We start from the raw sequence: 24160 nt of genomic DNA, 5'->3' as shown, positions 1-24160 counted from the left end.
ATAATATACTACTGATTCCATACAAACTATCCTCAAAAATAGAAAACTGAAAACAGCATCTCAGATCATTTTGTTAAGATTTTGAGTAAACTAAAATTAGAAAATGTTGTGACAACAAAGAAAACTTTATACCAATGCAGTTTAAGGACATAGATGCAAAAATCTTCAATGAGTATTAGAAGATACATCTACATCATAACAGAATATGCCAAAATATAACTTCTGAGAACAAAATGGAATGTGTTTCAAAACATAGGATGGAATGGAACAGCATTCAAAGCTCATAGTTTTTTAAAATTATATTTATATACTGAGTGATATTAAGATAACTATTCTTTCTTTTTGTATTCATAGGTTCTATGAGATCCCAGTAAAATCTCTTGAAAGTATTTTTTCTCTTTTTTTTATGATTATCAACAGAATAATTCTGAATTTTCACAGAAAACCAAAGTAATTATGTTATGTGGCCAAAAACATTTTTAAGAACATAGATAGGGTTGTCATAAAATCAATATTTTATATTTTGTGAGATACAGGAAAAATAGTACTTAGAGAAATATTTACAGCATCAGTAATTATCAAGTTGCATAAAACCTGCTAGTTGTAGGACCCAATATTATTTATTAATGACAATAGAATAAACTTGACATTGTATAGAATTTGTTGACAGATTATAAGTAGTTGTTAAAATAAAAATTTGATAAAATACATTTGAATAAAATGAAACCCAGTTTCTTTCTATTTGATGTTGTTAAATGAAAGATAAGCCACTAATTAAAGAAATTTTTGCAAATCACATTTAAGACAGAGATGTGTCTAAGATCTAAAAGCTTTAAATTTCAATAACAAAACAACCCAAAAATGTGTAAAAAAGGTGTATAGATTGCAAAATAAAGCATATTGAAAAAAACTATCAGAATCATTTGGAAAATGCAAATTAAATCACAATGATGTTTTACAACAAATTTATTAGAATGATTAAAATCCAAAAGCGAAATGGAAAAGAAGTAAACAACAAAAGAAAAGGTTGTTCTGTTCCCAGTAGTTAGTGGTTGTGAGATTTGGGCCAATTGGATTATGCATTCTTCTTGTAAAATTCATGATACAAGGTCCTGAATGTGATTCCATAGAAAAAAGTTTGGCTAACATTCAACAAGCCTTGAATTCCATCACCAAAGCTACACTACACCACACACACACACACACACACACACACACACACACACACACACACACACAAAACCTTTAAATGTTAGTCACATTGGAAAACACTTCTATGACTTTAAAAATACAATTATGTTTCTGTCTCATTCATATTGCAATCCTATTCCAAAATAAATACAATAAAAATATATAGCCACTAGAAAAACAGCACTCAAATATGGAAATCTGTTTAATTGACAAATGCTATGAATTTCAAGTCAATGCACATGTCCTTCAGCCTGTAAATGGACAAATGTTTTTAAACCTGTACAGTGGAATATTAGTTAGAAAATTAAAAAGAAAAAACTCTCTGAATGAATAGTAATTCATTCCCATACAAGATGAACTTAAATGCATCTTTCCAAGTTGTAGAAGCCCATCCTAAAAAGCTGTTTAGGATGTAATTCTACTCACACAGTACTGAAAAACAGGCATGGCCCTGGAGATACAAACTAGCTTAGTCATTGCCAGGGACAGGAAGAGGATTCTTCAGCAGAGACTATGGAACACTCTATGGAATGTTTAAATTGTTATGTAAACACTCCATTTGTGAATCTCTGGTCTTTGCCAAAATCCACTGAGCTGTAACCCACAAAAAGTAAGTATTCTGGAGGTAAAATTAAAACAAATCATCCAGTAAGTAGGTAGAATTCAAAAGGAAGTTGAAGTGTGACAAATGCAGGTAATTGTATTACAAAGGAGTCCTGTGACCTTGCCTTTGAGAGGGGAGGGGAGGGGAGGGGAGGGGAGGGGAGGGGAGGGGAGGGGAGGGGAGGGGGAGGGGAGGGGACGGCAGGGGAGAGAGAGGAGAGGAGAGGGGAGAGGAGAGGAGAGGAGAGGAGAGGAGAGGGGAAGGGAAAGGGGAGGAGAGCATAGAGGAGAGGATAGAGGGGCGAGGGGAGGGGAGGGGAGGGGAGGGGAGGGGAAGAGAGAGAGACAGAGAGAGACAGACAGTGACACAGAAAGACAGACACAGAGACACACAGAGATTTGCTATGAAAAATTAAATAATATACAAAGTATTATAAAAAATAAAAAAGTATTTTACAAGTAAATGAAGAGAAGGAACAATTCTGTGTTTAGAGAAATTAATGTTGGGAATAAAGGAAATAGAAAAAATGTCACTGAATTACCCCAAAGTGTTGCGGATAAGACTCCATGATAAATGCTGAAGATAAAGGTGAAAATGTTAGATGGAGATAGGACATTTGCAGGACCTCAAAGTATTTCCTCAAGCTACATCACATGCAAGGGGTGAATGGAAACTTGACCATGGAGGTGCTTGTTGTTTATCAGAAAATTCAAGTTAACATTGCAAGGAATTCAGCCCTGTCATGTGATCATGCATCTGTGGACACTGGTATCTACCTATATAAAAAGTCCTTCTGGTAACAGATAGACTCCCTGTACTCACTAGAACCTGTTAGAAAATAGTAAATTGAAACATTATATATAAAACAACAATAATAACAAAAGTATCACTACACTTCAGAATTCTGGACAGTCCTCAGTATGAGGCGGGTTTAGGAATTGTTGCTTATTAGAGATCTGAACAACCAGGCTTTTATCATTAGGCAATTGTTCTTAGTTCTAGTAAAAACACCTCCCTTGAAACAAGTTCTTTGTTGGCTTAAGTTTTAGAAGCTTAGTAGCTTTTATTTAATACCTTTGATAAAGTATGTACCAATATGCTCCAAATTCACACACATGTAGTATATATTACCTAAAGTAATGTTTGCTTCTGATGTACTTCTTTAGAGCCTCCCAAGCCACAGAAAGATTGGTTGCTCATAGTTTTGGATATGTGTGGTGGACTTACATCACTAAACATGATTCCTTGCCGTGTGTATCTTCAGAGTCTATTTTTCCACAGGATAGTAGTAGGTAGGAGAAAAGTAAGTGCTGCCCTTTCATCATTTGCTCTCCTTTTGTTCAGCAGATGAAAGTATAGTAATTTTCATTGGTATATACAAATGGTTAATTAATTTTAAAATCTTTTCAGCACTGAAATCGTTTTTATTTTCAGTTTGAAACCGTTCTTATGCATATAAAAATAAACATCCACTTTCTGCATTCCTCTCTGATGACTACTTCTAAGGTGCCCATTCCATAGAGTCAGGCTGGAAGACTCCTTTTCTAACTAGGACTTGATGTAGCCATGGGCTAGCTAAATATACCCTTAGACCTCAGAAATGAGAACCTGGTTCTGGATCACATAGGGGTCAAACTGTGACTCACAGAAATGTGTAATCATGGAGGGGAGAAGTGACATTCTTGAGAGACAAAAGAAGATTGTGTGGGTGCTGTACATTGTGTGGGTGCTATGCATTGTGTAGGTGCTGTACAGAGTGCTGTACATTGTGTGGGTCCTGTACATTGTGGAGTGCTGTACATTGTGTGGGTGCTCTACAGTGTGTGTGGTGTACATTGTGTGTGCTGTACACTGTGTGGGTGCTGCACACTGTATGTGCTGTACATTGTAGGGGTGCTGTATATTATGTGTGCTGTACACTGTGGAGTGTTGTACACTGTGTGGGTGCTGTACATTGTGGAGTTTTATACATGTGTGTGTGTGTGTTGTACATTGTGCTATATATTGTAGGGGTGTTGTACACTGTGGAGGTGCTGTACACTATGGGGGTGCTATACATTGTGTATGCTCTACACTGTGGTGGTGCTGAATGTTGAGTGAGTGCTGTACATTGTGGGTTGAACAAAACAGTACACGAGACCCTAACATTTGTTCCTATAAATGTGACACAGTCTTGCTTGGAACTAAGATCTTCAAGGTAGAATTGGTTAAGAAGAGATTATGCTGGAGTAGAACCTGGGTCTCCCAGGAATAAGGACCTTATAACCTTGCTTCCACTGTTGATCCATGGGGTAATTTGGCATGGAATATCTCTCCCTATCCTTTATTTCTATTTTTAAATATGCTTCTTTAAAATTTTATAATCTTTGACTCAGAAAAATTGTCAAATGTTGATTGACTGTCTCTGATACACACACACACACACACACACACAGACCCCTTTAAATTAGAATATATGGTGTTCCATACAGTATAAAAGAGAATCATGTTATATTTTTTTTTCTGTATAGGGAAATTTACTTTTTTTTCTTTTTAAGATCATTCTTATCATTTACATCTCAAACGATATCCTCCTTCCCTGTTACCCCTCCATAACCTCTCCATCCCATTTGCTCTCTTCCAACCCTTCTCTTTGGCTCTATGAGGGTGCTCCCCCACCCACTCACCCACTTCCACTCCATTGCTCCAGCATCCACCTATGCTGGGACATCCACAGGACCAAGGGCCTCCCCTTGCATTGATGTCAGACAAGGTCATTCTATGCTATATATGTCTTGGAGCCATGGATCCCTCCCTGTACAATCTTTGGTTAGCGGTCTAGATCCTGGGAGCATTGGGTGGTCTGACCAGCCAACATTGTTCTTCTATGGGGTTGCATTCCCCCTCCGGTCCTCCAGTTTTTCCATCTCTTAAATCAAAAAATTACTAACACCATAATTATTTAGCTTCTATGTAAATTTTACATAGCTATTGATATGAACCATTTTTCATCGTGATTAGCCATCAGAAATGGCTCAAGCACAATTAAAAGAAGTCTCATTAAAGAAACAATACAATGCAAAGATTATTCACCAACTGAAAGAAGCTTGTCTACTTCAAGAATTTAGCTTAACAGTTTTATAAGCAGATTGAATGTCAGGCAGGTACCTCTCATGCTTGTAAATGACACCAAGTTAACTAAGCCTATGTGGCCAAATAGAACACAAAGTGATACAAGTGAATAAAATTAATTTTAATTGAGGTTCTTGTGAGGATTATTTTTTTTAAATAGGACAATTAATTGACATTTACAATAGAAATATGAACATGTACATAGACTGGATACCATGAAGAGGTGTTCCAAACTTCAGCCAGCCATAATTTTAGGGTCTGCTGAACATAGCCAAATGTGCAGCTGCTGAGCCATGCATTCCTAATGACCTTGCAGATTCTCTCCTACCACATTGAAAGACTGTTGACATGAGGTCTATACTCACAAGGTCTATGTCACCTTGAGCTTTGCTACTCTGCCTCTTTGTTTCCAGAATAACAATTCTGAGACTTAATTATGTATGAATAAATGTCTAGGTCATATATTTGGTTTGTTTTCTGACTAGCTCATAATATACATAACCAACTTATTCTCTTCTATGTATGCCAAGTGTTGGTTACCTCTCCTCAGTTTCATGCTTCCATCTTCTTCAGAGTTTGGGGCAAATATCCTATTCTTGGCTCTTTCCCAGAATCCTCTCTCTGCCTGATGTTTCACCTTGTATTTATTGCCTCAGCAGCTTTTGATTGGCAAGTGGTGCTTCCACACAGTCTATAAGAGATTCTCACTACTCATCTCTGATATCAGATATTAAGACATAGTGCTATTATCTTGAGTATGTAGGAATGTATCCCCCACAACACATCAAAATGTTGCTCAACTTCCAAAGCCCAGTTTAAGGACAAGGAAGTGCCACATCTTACTCCCAGAAATTATAAACTATATTCTTTCACACAAGGTGACAAACATTGGCAAATGAAAGTATCAGCAACTCCATCACATCAGGTTGAGCATTTTGTGTGATAAAAACTTAGGCTTATTTAATGTACAGTCAACAAAAAATATTAGTATGCTTTTTCAAATCAGACTTAATAAAGCCTGTGCTCATAACCACTTAAATAGAATCACCTAAAAGCAAAATAATGATTGAAAACAGAAAGGACTCAAACAGTTCTGTGAGTGTGTGGCTTTTCTCTTTCTAATGATGGAGTCACATTTCTTCATTAATTAAAAAAATGCACACTTTAATATTTATGTTAATTCCATGGTAATATTTAATATATTTATAAAAGAAATACCAGTTCAATGTACCATTCAGTGATGGCTCATAGGAGTTCATTTGGGAATTGTGGTGTTAGGTATTACAAAGTATAGTTAAATAGGAATACTTATTATTTTTAATGTCATTTATTAGTCTTCATTTCTATCTTTGCAAATTCATTTAATATTTGTGCTTATAAAAGTTGACTATTGAAATAAAATTTTCATATTCTTTCTGAAGAACATATTACTCCTCAGCTACTCTCAGATTCATGTATTTGATTTTATCATACTATTGTCTTGAAGCAACAGCTCCTTGGAAATCTTTGTTAACATAAACCCTTCCTTGGTAAAACCATCTGAACTCACCAGATGTTGTTGATCCCTCAGGCCACGGTACTTGTGACTGCGGCAAATGCAAGTGTGATATGGGATGGTTTGGGGAAGCTTGCCAGTACCCAACCAAGTGTGACCTGACCAAAAAAATCAGCAACCAGATGTGCAGGAATTCTCAAGATGTCATCTGCTCCAATGCAGGTAAGAACACATCCCTGGAGAGTTCTTAATTACAATAATAAAGACTTGGATTTTAAATGTAATTTTATAATCATGTAGAAAAGGTGAACATCTGAATGAGATTACTATGCATATGCTTTTTAAAGGTGAAATTTAGATAAATCAATAAGGAAAGAATGTCATGTTGCTGAGACTTGCAGGTTTGATAGTCTCCAGTTGTATCCTCCTTCAAGCAAGATATTCACCAGAAATAAAACTGGAAGATGCTTTGTGTAAATGGTGAACCATGATGTTGAGTGCTGAACTAAAGTGCTGGACTAAGACATATGAATGATTTAATTATTGTAGTTAGAGTTCAAGAGTGCTTTGAATTTACACCTTAGCAGTGAATGGAGCCTAAAATTTTAATTTAATGGAAGTTTCAGATACTGCTTATGAACTTCATTGAGGATACAGGTATAGAAAAGTTTATTTATTTATTTATTTATTTACATATTTATTTATGTGTGTGTGTTTTGACAAAATATTTGTATATTTTATAGGAGTCATTTAGTAATCTTGCTTAGGAGTGATAGGGAAACTATTAAATTAATTAGCAAAAATCACATAAAACATAATAATTACCGTTTAGACTAAAATGGTAGTTAGGTACTGTAATTGTAATTAAATAGCTTCCACAAGTGCCCACATACAGCCTCTAAGTCACTTTTCTCACTCATATGGAACCTACGCATCCGAAGGAAAGTAATAAAATTCCAGTCTCATGTGCTGTCCTGGAGGTTCAGCTTCAATTGTTTTGATATGTAGTGTGAGCTCTTTTGTTTTTTGTTTCTTTGTTTGTAGATTAGTATTGGGTTTTGTGACTCATTTTTCAGTGACTATAAGTGCATGAGTCATCTTCATTCACTTTGTTAGAGAGTTGTTCAGCATCAAGTCATTTTCTTATTCTCACGGTCTTTGTTTGCTTTTACATCAGCAAGAGAAGGAGCAACTCAAAGTAGTGAAGAAATTCTGTGGGTCAGAGGTGTTTTCAGTAACCCCACAGTAAGCAACAAATCCACATAACAAGCTACAGAGAACAGTGGTTTATCTCTTGTCTGGTTTACTTGTTAATTTGGGTTTTGAAGATATCTGGTTGGTCAGTTCCAGAGGTAAAAAATTTGTTCCACCTGGTAAAGGCAAACCTTTGACAATTTAGATACATATCCCACCTTGAAGCTTCCATTATTTCTGGGTCTCTTCTGTAATCAGAGCTAGGACTTTTTCAAAGTCTGATATCAACAAACTACTTAGTATAATTAAGCTCAGTCAGAGTGTTTTGCTAATGGAATCTGGACTGTATGCAGAGTGCAGGGCATTAGGATCTATCATGCCAGGATGTACAGGATGAGCAGTTTTGAATCCTGTGCTTAACACAGTTTCCTCCCTTCTCTGCTCACTATAGTCTTTCTCTTAGTATGATTTCTCTGACTTACAATTACTTGTCAATACACATACACACATGTTCACGTGTACATACCCATGTACACACATACAGGTAAAACACACATACAAACATAAAAATACACACAAACACATATGCACACAAATATGTTATTGATTCTGAAGGTTCATTCCTTAGTAAGTGTGACTTGGCACATCAATATTGCACAAAAGAGAAATATGCAAACCTGTCTCTTTTTCCCCCTTGAGAGAAGGTCTTACTCTCTGCGTGCTCTGGAACTCACTATACAAGTGGTTCTCAGCCTCCGTAATTCTGTGGGTCCTTTAATATAGTCCCTCATGCTGTGGTGACCCCCAAACCACAAAACTATTTCATTGCTACTACATACCTGCAATTTCACTACTGCTATGAATTGTAATGTAAATGTCTAATATGTGACCCCTGTGAGGTCATAACTCATGGGTTGAGAACCATTGAACTATGCAGACCAGGCTAGTTTCAGTTCCACAGAGATCAGCCTGCCTCTGATTTGCAAGGGTTGGGGTTAAATATATACATTAACATGCTTGGCACAGAAGAGTCTTAATAGATGATAAATCATATTTGACAAAGTATAAGGTACAAGATATTTGTACCTACTTCTGTAAGATTGATAAACAATTTTATATAAAACATAGTTCTGGTTCCCTGTTGTTATTGACTTAATGATGTCCTTTCTAACACCAACCCTTTCTCACTAAATCTAATCTAGGGACAGAGTTATGTTGTCATCTCTACTGTTTTTTTCTTGCTTTCACTATATTTATAGTACTGATAATTTTGCACAACCACAAACAAAATCTGTACTACATCCCCCTTTATTTTATTTATCTTATTTGGTGTGTTGTCTATTAATGTTATTACTGCTGTATAATTTTTTATTTTTTGAGGTTAAGTGCCACTATGTAGCCTAGGCTATCTTAGCTTTTCCTATATTCCCAATTATACTAAAACTTGGTACAGCCTTCCTGCCTCTGTCCCTACTGCCATGATCACAAACATGTGTCACTATGCCTATTGTCCATTTATCTATTCTCTTCAATGAAATGTTGCTCAGTTTGGACCTCTGTGAAGCCTCCCCACAGCATCTATACATTTTCTCATTTGTTCAATTCTATACTATCTACATCTAAAATTGTTTCTTAGGAATTGTTCATAGACATAGCTACATGAAATAAATGTACAAAACCAAAAAATATTTGGTTCTGATTCAAGTCCATCCACTCTCACCTCCACCCTAACCATGCCTCAGGTTAGTGGTTCTGGTCAAAACTATAGTCATAAGTTGCCTGGCTTCCTTAATCTCTTTTTAGAGTAGCCATGTAGCTCATTTGAAATATAATTGAGCTTATTTATATTAGTTTGATTCTATTTTTATGGTTTTTGTTAGCCTTTCTTCCCTTTATTATTAATAGGATTGTAGTGATGATTATGAAGAGGGGTCCATGTTAACACTTGCAAAAGTCATACTAAAAGATTTGTCACAGTCACACAGAGAATCCACCTCATCTGGTATTAGGTTTGTATAGAACTAACTTTGCTGCTTTGGGCTTACTCAAATTTACATTTACTGATTGCTTTAAATGAATCGTGTGATCTGATTTGGCAATCTCAGTTTTACCCACATCTCCTTTAATAACAACTTCCACCAAGAAGTTTCAAGACGAGCCCCTCAAAATTGCATTACTTCCCTCTGTTGACTAGTTTTATGTCATCTTGACACATTGGAATGGAGGGAACCTCAATTGAGAAAATGCTTTCATAATATCTTAAAGTAAGGCATTTCCTTAATTAGCGATTGATAGGGGAGGGACAAGCCCATTGTAGGTGTTGCTATCCTTAGGCTGGTGGTCCTGGATTTTGTAAGAAAGCAGGCTAAGCAAACCATGGGAAGTAACACAGTGACCAATAGTCCACTACACTTCTGCATCAGCTCCTGCCTTCAGGCCCCTTCCTTGTTTGAGTTCCTATGCTAACTTCCTTTGATGATGAACAGTGGTATGTACGTATGTGTAAGCCAAATAAACCCTTTTCTCCACAACTTATGGTCATGGTGTTTCATAGCAGCAAGAAACTCCAACTAAGATATCTCCTTTGGTAGCTTTATCCTCTTTTAGAATTTGGTTCTATGACGGTAGTTTGGGTATAAAAGAATAGGAGACAACTATTGTAGGGCTAAATTGAAAGGCATGTTTAGAAGGAACTGAGAACAGTGAACTTTCAGAAACTTCCTCTTTAGTGGATCCAGAGAGGTAACAATATGCAGACACCAGTATCTTAGAACAGAGGGAAGATTGGTGTTCAAGTCTAGTAAGTCACCAAAAAGAACCAGCTATGTTAGGCAGCAGGAAAACTAGAGCTAAAATAATCACGTGCAAAGCTACCCATCCTGGAGTGTGATTGACTGGCAACCCAGAGCGAGAAGTAGGACGGCACAGCAGGAACACAGGAGTCTGGCACCTTTGCTTGGGCTCCCATCTGCCATGTCTTGGAGGATCAGATGTGATTTCTGCTGGATAGTGAGATAGGAAGTCTCTGAGCTGTTGTAAACTTTCCACTGTGGTGAGGAATAGGAATGGTTCACATGTGTGGATGGGAGTGAGCCTGCCAGTAGAATTCATCAGTCATGGAAGTTGGATACAGTGACAGTTCCTGCCCATCTTTCTGGAGGGAGAATGATTGTGTGTATGCATCTCCCACCAAGTTATTCTCTTGTGCCAAACCGTGGCAGGCTCCTGGTATTCCAAGTGATAATTTTATATCCTTAGCCAATGTTCTTCATCTTTGCCATCTGTATTCATCATATTCTCTCATCCAAACTTAAGTCAGACTCTTACCTAAACTGTTATTTTCCACCATAATTTTCTACTCATTTTCCTCAACACCTCACATTTTCATGGCATCTCAATTCATTTGCTCCCATTCTTTCCATGTATCAGGAATAAATTAAGAATTCCCGCCTTCCTGATGCCTTTCCCCCTCATCTAACCAGTCTGAGAGTTAACTTTTTTTTTTTTTGTGAAGACTTTTTTTGAATCTGTTATGAATGTCTTTCTGTTGTTTCTCCTTTCTGTTCTCTGATTTACCCAATTTCCTTTATTTTATTATCTTCTTTAGTACTTTGACAATAGCATAATAGGTCATAAGAAAGTTTAATGACTAAATATGTGGGTGGTTGAGAGACAGAAAGAAGAGATGTGAAAGTAAAAGAGAAAGGTGATAATGAGATTAAAAAATAATGAAGCAGTTCCACAAATTATAGCATTATATTTCAAGTAAGATTATAACTTAAAGTAGGTCACAGAAAAAATAACACAAGAGAATTGTATTTAATATATGCCAGATTCACAGGAGTACCCTCAGTGTATAAAACAACAAAATTAGATCTTGCAAAGTTCCTTTTCTTTGTAATTTTGTGAGAGGAGGCCCTCTTATAGGTAACAGGTGATCTGGGTAACAGAAGCATGTAGAAGGTATGAAAATGAGAATGTTGTTAGGGACCATAGATAAAGGTGAGTCTGGAAGAAGTATTTGGGATATGACTAATATACTAATGTTTAAAGAGAGATGAGGAAAGATACATGGTTTTCTGAATGCCTCCTACATACCAGGTAGAACAGTGCCTTCAGAGGTGAATGGCTTCTGGATTTGTCACTTGGCCTCATGGTTATCCTGTGAACAAATTGTATGAACACATGGAATCTGAGAATGAGACATAAAAGTGATCTCAATCTAAGCAATTCTTCACCAGGAATAATTAAACCTGTATTTGACTGTAATTGTACCTGGATATAAAGCCCATATTCTTCCTATGTAGCATGCACAGAATAACTACTATGCCATCACTCAAGCCAAATATCGTTCTTTAAATTTTCCAATCCCCCCTCCACCCTTTATACTCAGGTTCCTGATCACAACAATCTTTATTCTTTCTGTATTCTTTCAACTCTCTGTCATCCTTCATCCAACCAGTGCCATTGTGACATAGCCTTATTTATTCATTTCTTGACATCCATTTTCTCAGTTTCAGTTCATGTTCCATGTGATAACAAGAATTATCTAGTACAGAAGTTTTCCTCTTCTTGTGGTCATTTGATGAGAATGCAGATATTGGAGATGTTTAGCATCAACTGCACAGCTACCAGAAGATTCTATCTAGTAGTTTTGTTCATTTGATGCTATTTTTTTCAGGCCTATTTTATTTGTTCTTCAACCACTGACTGAGGCTTTGCTTTTGTTTTATTTATTTATTTATTTATTTATTTATTTATTTATTTATTTATTTCACTTAGCTTGGTTTCAATCCTCGCACATGTACTCAGGGATTCTTTGACCTCCACCTTTCAGCTAAATTTCCTTGCTATGTGCTTTTGCAGTACTTTGCATATCCCTATTTATTTTAGCACATTTGTTTATTATGAATGACTTGATTGCCTTTTGTTGGATTTCCAGAATTTATGACCATCCTGTTGAAGCATAAATTTTTACCTTTCATATGTCAATTACTATGAGGATCAATTAAAAGTGGAAAACTATTTAGTAGAGTAGGTAGACATCTGACTTGTTAGTATCATTTGGATAAAATATTACTTTCAATAAATTCACTCTTGCAGAATGTAGGCAACCTTCCAGTAACGTGAATATCTGGCTGTTAGGAGATCTAATATCTCCAGGATCTCTAACACTCTCTGAGCTGCTTTGAGAGTTCATTGAGGTCCCAAGAATTTATGCCTAAGAAATCTTGCAGTGGTCCTATAATCCTTAGAACAAGAATGTCAGCTAATGCTAAGATGTGACACTATCAGGCATACATATATTTTTAATTGGCATATTTATTAATGAAGCATTTCTTTAAATATTTAGTATATAAATAGTATGTTTAAACAAGTGATAAAACATTAAACTGGTGGGAAAGATGAGCAAAATTCCTTCAGTCACAAAGCTGAAAAGTGCTTTAGCTCTCTTTAGAAACGGGTCATCAGAAGATATTCACTCACAATTTACTTTGAAAGATACGTATCAGGACCTCTATGTTTTGAGAGTGTTATACTGATGCTCATTTAACTATCAAAGGTCAACAGTAATAACTGTGAAGTACATGCTATAATTCTTGAAACATAATCATCACAAAAATAAGTAGCTTCCTCTCCACTTCACCATAGCTGTAGAAATGTGCAATTGCAGCATTAAATTGGTTTGAGTTCTCTACCCACTTGGAAGAAATAGTGAAAAGCACTATTAATGATAATTTCTAGTCTGTAACATTCTTGTTTTTGTTTCCCTGTTTTAGGTACATGTCACTGTGGCAGGTGTAAGTGTGATAATTCAGGTGGACACGGACTCATTTATGGTAAATTTTGTGAGTGTGATGATAGAGAATGCATAGATGATGAAACAGAAGAAGTATGTGGAGGTATGTATGCTAAGTAAGGAGAGTAAAAGCCCCTGTTTTTTACCCATTTTATTGTATGCTTATCTTTACATAAACTTCAGTTTGAACCTGAGTTTCTAAAAACATATCAGGTAAAAAGAGTTGTGTCAAGGCTTTCAGAGCATTCTAGAATTATTTAATACATGCAAAACTAGAATTTAGGTAGAAGTTTAGGCACAGCCCCCAGACTGGTGTCCTACACTCGGACTGTGTTTCTGACTCTTCACCATTTACACTTCATGGCATCCTTGGAGTTCCCTGAGAAGACTGCCTCCTCACCACCCATCCTATAGTTTGTTTTCTTCTTATCTATAGCCAAGCACTTGCCCAGAATGGCCATTTGTAGCCTTCGTTGACACAATGGCAGTCGAGAGCAGTGAGAGTCAGTTTGATTGAGAACACTCTCCTTGCTGTTTCCAAAAGGATTCTAATCTATTTATATGCTCTGGCATATCCTAGCAAGATCAGTAATACAAGGACCCAAAGGAATCAGAGAGCTATAGAAAGCTACCACAACCGTATAACAAATTGCCAATTTCCTAATATCACTGTGGCTTCCAGATAGTCTTGCAGTATTATCCAAGTATTCTCATTTTATTTTTTTAATTATTCACTTTATATCCCACTCACTGCCCCCTCTCTGTTACCCCCTCCCATAATACTTCCCCCACTCCTCCTCTGAGAGGGTGGGGTCCCCTTTCATATATCCTCCACATTGGCAATTCAAGTCTCTGGGAGGCTAGGTATATCCTTCCACACTGAGGCCATTCAAGGCAGCTCAGCTAGAATATATCCCACATACAGGCATCAGCTTTTGGGACAGTCCCTGCTCTAGTTGTTCAGGACACATGGGAAGACCAAGCTGCATATCTGCTACATATATGCAGGAGGCCTAGGTTCAGCCTGTGTATGTTCCTTGGTCTGTGTTTCAGACTTTGAGAGTCCCAAGGGTCCTGGTTAGTTGACTCTGTTGGTCTTCCTGAGGAGTTTCTATCCCCTTCGGGGACAGCAATACTTCCTTCTATTCTTCTATAAGAGTCCCCAAGCTCCATCCACTGTTTGAATGTGGGTGACTGCATCTGTCTGAGTCAGCTGCTGGATGGAGCCTCTCAGAGGACAGTTATGCTAGGCTCCTAGACGTCTGCAAGCATAACAGTATCATTAATAGTGTCAGGATTGGTGCTTGCTCATAGGATGGACCTCAAGTTGGGCCAGTTATTGGTTGATCATTTCCCCAGTCTGTGCTCCATCTCCAGTGCCTACATTTCTTGTAAACAGGATAAATTTGGGGTTAAAAGTTTTGTGGGTGAGTTGGTGTCTTTATTGCTCCACGGGGTTCCTGCCTGGCTATAGGAGGTGGCTTTTTCAGGTTCCATACCTCCAATGTTGTGAGTCACAGCTCAGGCCACCCTTACTGGGCTCCTTCATTATCCCAAGTCTCTTTGTTTTTATTTTAAATTGGAATGAACTTTGTCCCCAGTCTCCTGAGTATATAACCCACCAGGCTAAAACAAATGTCAAGGAAACTCTTCTGAGCTAGTGTTCTAGGCCGGACTAGAACATTCTTTGACAGGGTTTAGTTCAAAATACTTACAATTAATCTACCCACAGACATTATGTAATTACAATCTTGATATTTTATTTCAAGTCAATGATCAGAAAAGAGTAAATGAAAATGTTTTGAGATCAGTGAGTTTTGTTATACATCACTGAGGCAAAGCTTATTTGTATGTGCAGACAGAAAAAAAATTAACTTGAAACAATGCAATAGGAAATGTTTAACTACTCTTTTTTAACTTGGTGTTCCTGGTTGTTTGGGTCTTAGAAATTTCATGGTGCAGCATCTCTGACCACAGATGCCAGTATCCAGTAACACTGTGGGAGTGCTGTTATTTAGAATCCTAGGACTTTTCATATGTTGTTCACATGAAAACAACGTCTTGAGAAGGTTTCTTTAGTCTACCATTGATACTACACAGAAAAAGAGATTTTTCTCCACCAGTTTACACACACCACAGAAAGTTATGTTTGTTGCCTGGGATATACATTGTAGTAAATTACATTTTATGTAAATTACATTTTATTTTAATAATCTTCTGCTGTCCCAATGTTTATTTTTTCTTACCCTTCACTTGAATTATTTCCCCATATTTATTAAAGTATAGCTTTTACATTAGTTTTCTTTTCTACTTAACTTAATCTTTTTTTTTGAAAATAGATTCTTCTCTTATATAATATATGTGGACCACACTTTCCCCTCCCTCTACTTCTTCTAGATCCCCATAACCCCCCATATCACCCAAATTCACCCCGCTATGTTTTCTTTCATGATTAAACCCTTACATTAATTATTATTTTAAAACAAATCCTTTTTGAATTTTGAATTTTATATTATTTAGGAACTTGCACATAAAGTATATATAATTATGAGACTTAATTAATAAAGATATATCATAATGGCACAATGGAAAATGTACTAGTAAGCAATTATAAAGTAGCCACACAATCACATTTCCATGGTTACCCCAGAATTATGGCCATATAAGAGGAAATTGGAAGAATAAATACCTTAGTCAGAGTCGCAAAAATTATAAACATTTATCATTAAGAAAGTCTAGAATAAGAAATAAATAGAGCATTCATCTGTGTTTGTGTGGAGTAACTATAAAGAACAGAGCAAATGGAAAGTAAAATTAAAGGTAAATACTATTTTGGAGAAGGTCAGCTAGACATTCAGGATGAAAGTTTGTTGCAGATGGCTTGGTGGGTTGTACAAGTAAAAATGTAAAATATTATCGCAAGGTGGCCACTATAGCTTGGCATTTTGAGTCAAGGTGAGGGGCATCCTTAACTCTCATTTGTATTCTCTGGACACTAGAGTTGGAGTTTTGTTATGAGGCCAAAGGTACATTGCATTTTATTGATTTAACTCAGAACTTTCCACATGGTAGAACACAACAGCTTGTGGAACACAGAGGAATGAGAAAATTAAACATTTCCTCTGGCTTGAGAGTACTTCATCCATTAATAAAGCATGTCTAAGTAAATATGAACTGCTACTTTCTCAATAATTGATTTCAAATAAACAATATTAATTACTGTTTCAAGAGACGTCCACACAGTAAGGCTTGTATACATTCAAGTAATGCATGTACTTCAGATGGTGGAGTAATGGACTTTCATAGTCATTCTTGTAACTTCTTTGCAAATACTTTCATCTAAATCATTTTCCTTGTAGGTCAAGGCAAAGAACATATTGGCTGCCTTTATTTGTATAATTATGTAGACGTAAGCTCAACTCATATGTTTTGGGAGAGAAAAACAAAACCCACAAGTTGATTAATTTTAGCTAGTGTCTGGGAACCCTTTGTTATTTCCAAATGGTTGCGAAAAAGTAGAAAGGTAATGCTGCTTTGAAAAGTTGCTTTTTTCCTCACTGTATAAAATTCTTTTGGGTAAAGGCCACGGGAAGTGTTACTGTGGAAACTGTTACTGCGAGGCTGGTTGGCATGGAGATAAATGTGAGTTCCAGTGTGACATCACCCCCTGGGAAAGCAAGCGAAGATGCACTTCTCCAGATGGCAAAGTCTGTAGCAACAGAGGTGTGTCACCCATTCACGTACTACATGACCAGGTGGTAAACAACTATAATTATTATTAAGAAGCTTCTTCTCAATGTATTTTCTTTAGTGTGGGACACAATTATCATCCATAATCACTTACTTTGGTGGAAATTCACATGGACACCAAAAATCTTTTATTTCTTGTTCCTTACTGAGTAGATAAGAGAAATTAAATTTGTTATTATTCTTTAAGCTTTCCTGAGCAAATAGAACACGAAGGCTGGAATTTCTTTGGCATCTTCCCAAAACTGCTACAGAACAGCTAAAAGGCAATTTCTGAAGATGCTGTGCTAAAAACATCTCTTGACTAACAAAACAATGGACAGCATGAGTATCTGTCAAGAAGTCAGTCAGACAACCCTCCTATCTTAATCATGGAAATGGAAGGTTGAATTCTGAAGTGCAGAATTGGTATAAATGAACTTAACTTCTGAATACAATGCTAAAATACATTGAGCAAAATAGATAACAGAAACTAGGCATCAGATAGCCCTATGAATTGTAGAATGACCATAAAGAGAAATTTTTAATGCTTATCAAATATAATTTAAAGTTATTAACTACTGATATAAAATCAAATTTAAAAATTATTTCATTAGTATATTTTGTGTGCCTACTCAATACATGTATGGGTATACATTTATCATGGCTTGCCTGTGAATGTCAGAGAGCAACTTGTTACAGTCAGTTCTGTCTTATCATGTGGGCCTTGAGTATCAGACTCAGGTGTCAAGCTTGGCTGATTTACTGAGCTATCTCATCAGCACAGTTTAAATGCTTTTTTAATTTTTCCTTTTCTATGAAGGTTGGTAAAGGAGATTTATGCTTACCTACCTGGTGGTATAAACTTTTTCGCTTTTTTAAAAGTCATTAAAATAGAAAGCTTAATAAGTTCTGTTTTTCATATCAATAAAGGTGCAAGTCATTATAATAGCCTATTCTCAGAGAGAAACACCTGACATAGTGTCTTAAATATTGATAAATATAGAAAAAGAAAGGAAAAACCATGGGCTTACCACACTCTCAAAAATAATAATTGCAAGGGAAACCCTCTGCTCATGTGGACTACTTCCCACTACATATCACATGAACTTACTTTGTATTCATAAGCACTTTCCTTCTGCCTAAATCTCTTGTATTCAATTGGCTACAGAGCCATCATTTGTAGTACATCTAGCCATATACTCAAAGCCTCTAGATCCTGAATGCTTCATAACCAGTGAAAATCTAACATCCAAAATAATTTTAATTTACTATTATGGTCTTACCTCCCAGATCTTAGTAATATTTCTCTTCATAGTCAATCCTGGTCATGCTTATTATTGATTCCCTATGATACTTCTTGTTCTCTGTCTTTGCCTGTGTTATGTTAGGTATATTTAAACTTTAGGTCTTGATGCCTAGGAATTGGTTGGATGTTTGTGGGTGCACTTTTGCCTCTACATGCGTAAATATGGATAACTTGCTTCAGTTCTTTTAGTCTTTTGGATATTATTAGATTGTTTTGGTCCCAATCTGAATTTCAAATTTTCATGTAGGTAAGTATATTTCATTTTTCTTTTAGTAATTGTTTCAGATACTTTGGATAAAAAATTAATTTGTTCATATCCTATAGCTTTATTTTTATTTGAATTGCTACTTAGTTTTATTTAAAGCAAGGAAGAGATGTCTTTATTTTAGTTCCCAAATCATTTGCTTTTACTTACCATAAAGATTGACCACCTATTTAAAGAAAATATTATTTTCCAACACAAACTCTCCCACTGACAAGGTCGGACCTTTCAGTTTTGTCTTCAACACTTCCTCTAATCCAGCCTCATCTCACTTAATGGAATCTACTTAGTCCCTACACAGGCATTTAAGGATCTCACCATCATGATCATCCTATTCCATTTTCTTAGATTCTACCTCTAAAGTTGGCTAAGACATTCTCCATCCTCAACACATCCATATTGTCTACTCCTGATGTTCCATCCACACTGCACTTCTTAAGATACATACGTCTCACTTCACAAAATGTTGGTGATAACAATTTTTGAGTTTAGTAGACCTTCTGTTATCTTTGTCATTACTTTTGGGTCAATTTGTTTCTACATTTTTTTTGCAGACAAACATTACATATAGTTTTAATATTATCTTTGAGAAAAATTAACACAATGTTACTCATATATCTAACAATCTCACATAATTATAGAATTTTTTATTTGTTAAGAACTCTCTTCCATCATCTTTAGATGTTGTTTCTTCTTAGAATATTTTTTCTTAATTTTTTACATGTAATTCCAACATGTAAAATAATCAGTAGTTTAAATAGTAAATGTACAAGATACTTTCTTTTATACTTGTTGCCTTGTCTAGACCCCTATAAGATTTCTTTTTTCCTATCTAGGAACATGTGTATGTGGTGAATGTTCTTGCCATGATGTTGATCCGACTGGGGACTGGGGAGACATTCATGGGGACACATGCGAGTGTGATGAAAGGGACTGCAGAGCAGTTTATGATCGATACTCTGATGATTTCTGTTCTGGTAAGGCAGCCCCTGATTCTTATCTTTATATAAAAGATTTACTTTCCTCTTGTACAGGGTCATTCTGAGTGTCACATACATGGAAACAAACTGAACTTGTATCCCTAGGACTTCCATATTCTGCAGTACTCCTCTCAGTAATGTGGGCAACCTCTAGAGATTTCAGACATTCTGCAGAGGCTTGAGATGAACCACCTACACTCTTTAAATTAGCCTGATCTCTTGCTGCAGAGATCCATTAGCTTCAAATATCTGTTCAACTCAATTCTGAGATTGCAGAACCAGTACACCTGCTGGTTGTCAGCAAGGGACTGAAAGAAAAATATATGCCAAAAGTTAGAGCAATACAGTTCCTAGATAATGATATATTCATAAACTGGTAGAAAATTTTACAAAAGTACTCTTTAGTACAATCTAGAATTGAGTATTTGTTAATAGACTCATACATTTTATATTTTAAATATATATGGAACAGATACTATATGTCAGCTTATGGGCTGTGTCTGGGTTACTGAGTTCAGTAATGAAGGAAGCAAACATGACCTGGGACTCTACAGAGCTCACAATATGTAGACCAAGAAGAAAATATCTGGGGACTAGAGAGATGATTTAGTGGGTAATAACACTTAGCATGCAAATATGAAGTACTAAGTTTGGGTCCCAGAACCCACAAAAAAAGCTGAACATCACAGTATGTATGCCTGTAACTACAGTAAAACGGACACACAGGAGGTTGGCTTTGCTGCTCACCAGTCTAGCTTGAGAGACCCCATCTCAAGGAACAAGGCAGGGAGCTACAGAAAAGGATACCTGACATCATCTTCTGGGTATCATGCATACAAGTAAAGGGATGTATACTCACACACAAATGTGTACACTCCTCTAGAATGAAGTTACAGATTCTAAGTCATTTTGCTTAATAAATCAGAAGATAGAGATATTTATGTGCATGTGCCTCTTTAGCCTGATTGGTTGGTTGGCTGGTACTTGCAGGTAGACAGAAAGCTTCCCTGGTCTCTGGAAAATTTGCCAGCAAAATGAGATAAAAGAATTGTCCTACATAATCATGATTGCGTAACTTCAAAGGCTGGGGAGAGCTTGCTTCCAGTATTTTCTCCTGCAGGACACCTTTCTAAAATACTCAAACATTAGAGCACATTTTAGTCATAGTGTTTTAGAGAATGTGAGTGTTCTCCTGGATCATTAGCATAACTACAGAAGTTGCTTTTTAAAAAAGCTAACAATTATTGAATAGTTTTTACATGCTAAGGAACACAGAGGCTGTGGGGACCTGAGATTGTTTAGCATTCTAATTAGGGAGATGTGGCTATTCACAGAGTTGGGTATCCAAGGCAGGATGCTGCTGTATCATAGAGGTGGAATTCTGTCTTAAAAGCAGGCTTTTAGTTAATGAAATATAAAAAGGACATTCTAGACAGGAAGAAGAGAGGAATACGATACTTGCTTAGAACAAGAGGCAAATAAGCAGAATATAGTCGAAAGGAAGTGGACTACTAAGCGAATGCTGACTTACTGTAGAACCATGTTCTTCAGGCAGTGGAGAGTTTGTGATGTATATAGGCAGAAGACTGTCAGCATCATTGCATTTTTAGCCTGGTTCTCTGAGTAAATGCTAGTGCCATTTACAATGGTCATTTATAGAAGCAAAATTTCAAGTTTATTTTGAGACATTGTGAGCATACATGACTGATAGCAAGTCAAAGTTGGTACCTTTTGAAGCTCATTGAATGTGAGAATTTAAGGTTGTGAATACCTTTAAGTTTTTAAAGTTTTCTAGAGGTAAATATGAATTAAAATGAGAAAATAAGGTAAGGGATTAAACAGGAATAGATACATATATACATGTATGTGCATATATATGAAGAGAGCAGAAAGTAAGATTTTGATATGCTGATATGAGGTCTAGCTTTTTTTCATGAATTCTCTCTCCTTTGTTAGATTAATATCTGGCCTTGATATCTCTTATGGGCTTGGTCATTTATGTTTTCTGCATCTTAGTGATTATTCAGGGTCCTGTGAGTTGGTCTATTCCATTGTAAGGAGATGGATTCGTAGATGAACATGAGAAATGGTATCACAGTGAACCCTTTAGGCTTCTATAAATTCAGGTCCTACAGCATGTTTCTCAGGCTTAGAGCTACATTTGTAAACTGAACAGGTGCAGTCCCACCAATAACTCATGTTTTATTGACCTAATCTCTTCAGTCTTGTTTTCTTTCTCTCCCCACTTTTTTACCTGACCTGTAGAATCCAGGAAAAGGTGGTTGAGTATTTATGGCTACACGGCTGATAAGATTGAAAGGGGGAGAGAGAGAATGATTCATCTTTCATATGTGGCATCATGCTGTGGGTACAGACAGAGATGGGAAGAAGTGATGGTGGTCAGCTGTGATGAGAGCAACAAGACATTAATGTGTAATTGTTATTTCTGTTTATTTGGTTGGAGTGGTTTGAATATGGCCAGTGTGGCTCCCACACTTAGAAGGAATTTAAAAAGAAGAAACTCTCACATGAATGTAGATCTTTAGTTGGTCAGACTCCTGCAGAGTGCTACAATCACATCTTATTCCATTTGATTTTTTTTTTACCAACTCATAAAAGGAAATAATTTCATGGAATTAAGCTCTTTGACAGTATTTGTCAGGCCATTATCATCTAAACATTCATGTAGCTCAAGCACTGATGTGCTATAGTCTGCGAGAGATACAAATACAGTTGTTAAATTTTACTGATTTTAGTGAGGGAGAACTGCTTTATGGATGCCCAAATTCTTAGGCCTTTTTTTTTTTTTTTTTTTTTTTTAAACTTCCAGATGATATAAGGCATCAATTGCTGGAGGATTTTGGAATCCTGACTATGCATGTTGAGTTCTATATAATATGTTGAGAGCAATTAGACTTTTCAGATTTACTAATTACCTTTTTCACCCATAATGTAGAAAGGGTGACATACATTTGATTATCCAGGATGTTAATAAATTTGTGTGATGACACAGAAGGAAGCCAGCATCGATATTCTCCAGTGATTTTTTTGCAAGGAAGAATGTAAAAAGCTTGGAATGGTTGTGATTTATATTTAGTTGTCATCCTTGTTCTCCTGAGAATATTAGTTTTATTTAAGTCTAACGGAAACATATAAGTGCATTAGCTTAAATTGGTGCTTTTAATTGACATTCTCATTTTGTTCATCCCCTCCAACTCTGCCCATCTGTTCACTGTATCACCAGTACACTCAAGTGTATAAATCTTATACTTAGAAATTCACAGGGGTACAGATGTATTAGAATATGATACCTGCCTCTAAATTAATTAGTTCCATTCACTCCTTTCATTTCTAGGTGATATTATTAACATAGTATAAAATTGTGTGTATTCTTTCAAAAACATCCTACACCCCCACACATACACATAGAGGAACACAGTCAATATAAAATACTGTATGGCAATATCTAAACAAGATTGAACTAAAAGGGTACAACTCAAAATCCAAAGTGTGTGTGTGTGTGTGTGTGTGTGTGTGTGTGTGTAAACGTATCATTGGAGACCAGAATAGTGCATTGTATCCAGTGGAGCTGGAGTTACAAGCAATTATGAAGCACCAACATGGGTACAAGGAACTGAACTTGGAAGAGTAGCAATTGCTCTGAACTACTAAACTACTGCCTACCATTCTATTTTCCAAACTCCAGAATTAGAACACTATACTCCAGAATGACCCTAACCTTTATTCTTCTTGTCTAATATACCAAAATGATAAGAGCATAAGGTGGGCTGCATTAATTTGGAAAGTGAAATAGTATGGTAAAACTATATTACATGGAAAATTTTATAATGATATATTACTAAAGTATTAAGAAAAATATAGAAGAAAATGACTAAATATAGCCATTCTGCCTTGTCTTGAATGAAAAAAAATCAATATTGAAATAGATTTTAGAAAACAACAAGTTATATAAATAGTTAGGTATAACTTATTCCTTGAAGTTTTCCCTGTTGATAGTCTTTGTGTCCATTTTAAGTAGCTACTTGTAAATCAAATTTACACCCATGTGCATTTTTTGATCACTTTAAAGAAGGGATATTTTCTCCAGGAGAAAAGAACTGTTTGAAATGCAGTTAACTAAATTTATCCTAGACTGATACTTTTTAGAGTTTAGCTGTTGTAACTCAAGGGAGCACAATCTATAAATGAAACAGAAGTTTGGTTGTCACACTCATCCTAAAACAGCCTGAAAGTCTATGCTGCCTTCCTGGGATGGCTACCACACTACTGCATTGCCAGTTGTGCTGTGGACCTTCTTGACCATGTGAGTTAGCCTGGGCAGCAGTCACATTTGCACTATGTAGTTTATACCCAAACCTATCTGTGTGTGAATATGTGTGAATTCATGAATTTTTATGTACATGTGTGTACATGTATATGTGTGTAGGTATGTGGGGAAGAGTATGTGTGTGTGCATGTGCACATGTG

The 24160-nt window shown here is 36.2% G+C and overlaps 1 protein-coding gene across 1 annotated transcript in view; it reads left to right on the top strand.

Moving 5' to 3' along the window:
* The window catches only part of Itgbl1 (integrin subunit beta like 1), a 230950-nt gene that overhangs the window by 95152 nt on the left and 111638 nt on the right, over window positions 1-24160 (top strand). Inside the window, exons 3-6 of the mRNA XM_034497723.2 lie at window positions 6477-6623; window positions 13376-13498; window positions 16978-17118; window positions 19529-19669. Of these exons, the coding sequence (XP_034353614.1) occupies window positions 6477-6623; window positions 13376-13498; window positions 16978-17118; window positions 19529-19669 (552 nt within the window). The remainder of the gene's footprint in view (window positions 1-6476; window positions 6624-13375; window positions 13499-16977; window positions 17119-19528; window positions 19670-24160) is intronic.

Source organism: Arvicanthis niloticus, chromosome 3, assembly GCF_011762505.2.
Source record: "Arvicanthis niloticus isolate mArvNil1 chromosome 3, mArvNil1.pat.X, whole genome shotgun sequence".
Classification (NCBI taxonomy): Eukaryota; Metazoa; Chordata; class Mammalia; order Rodentia; family Muridae; genus Arvicanthis; species Arvicanthis niloticus.
This window is presented reverse-complemented; position numbering and strand designations above follow the sequence as displayed.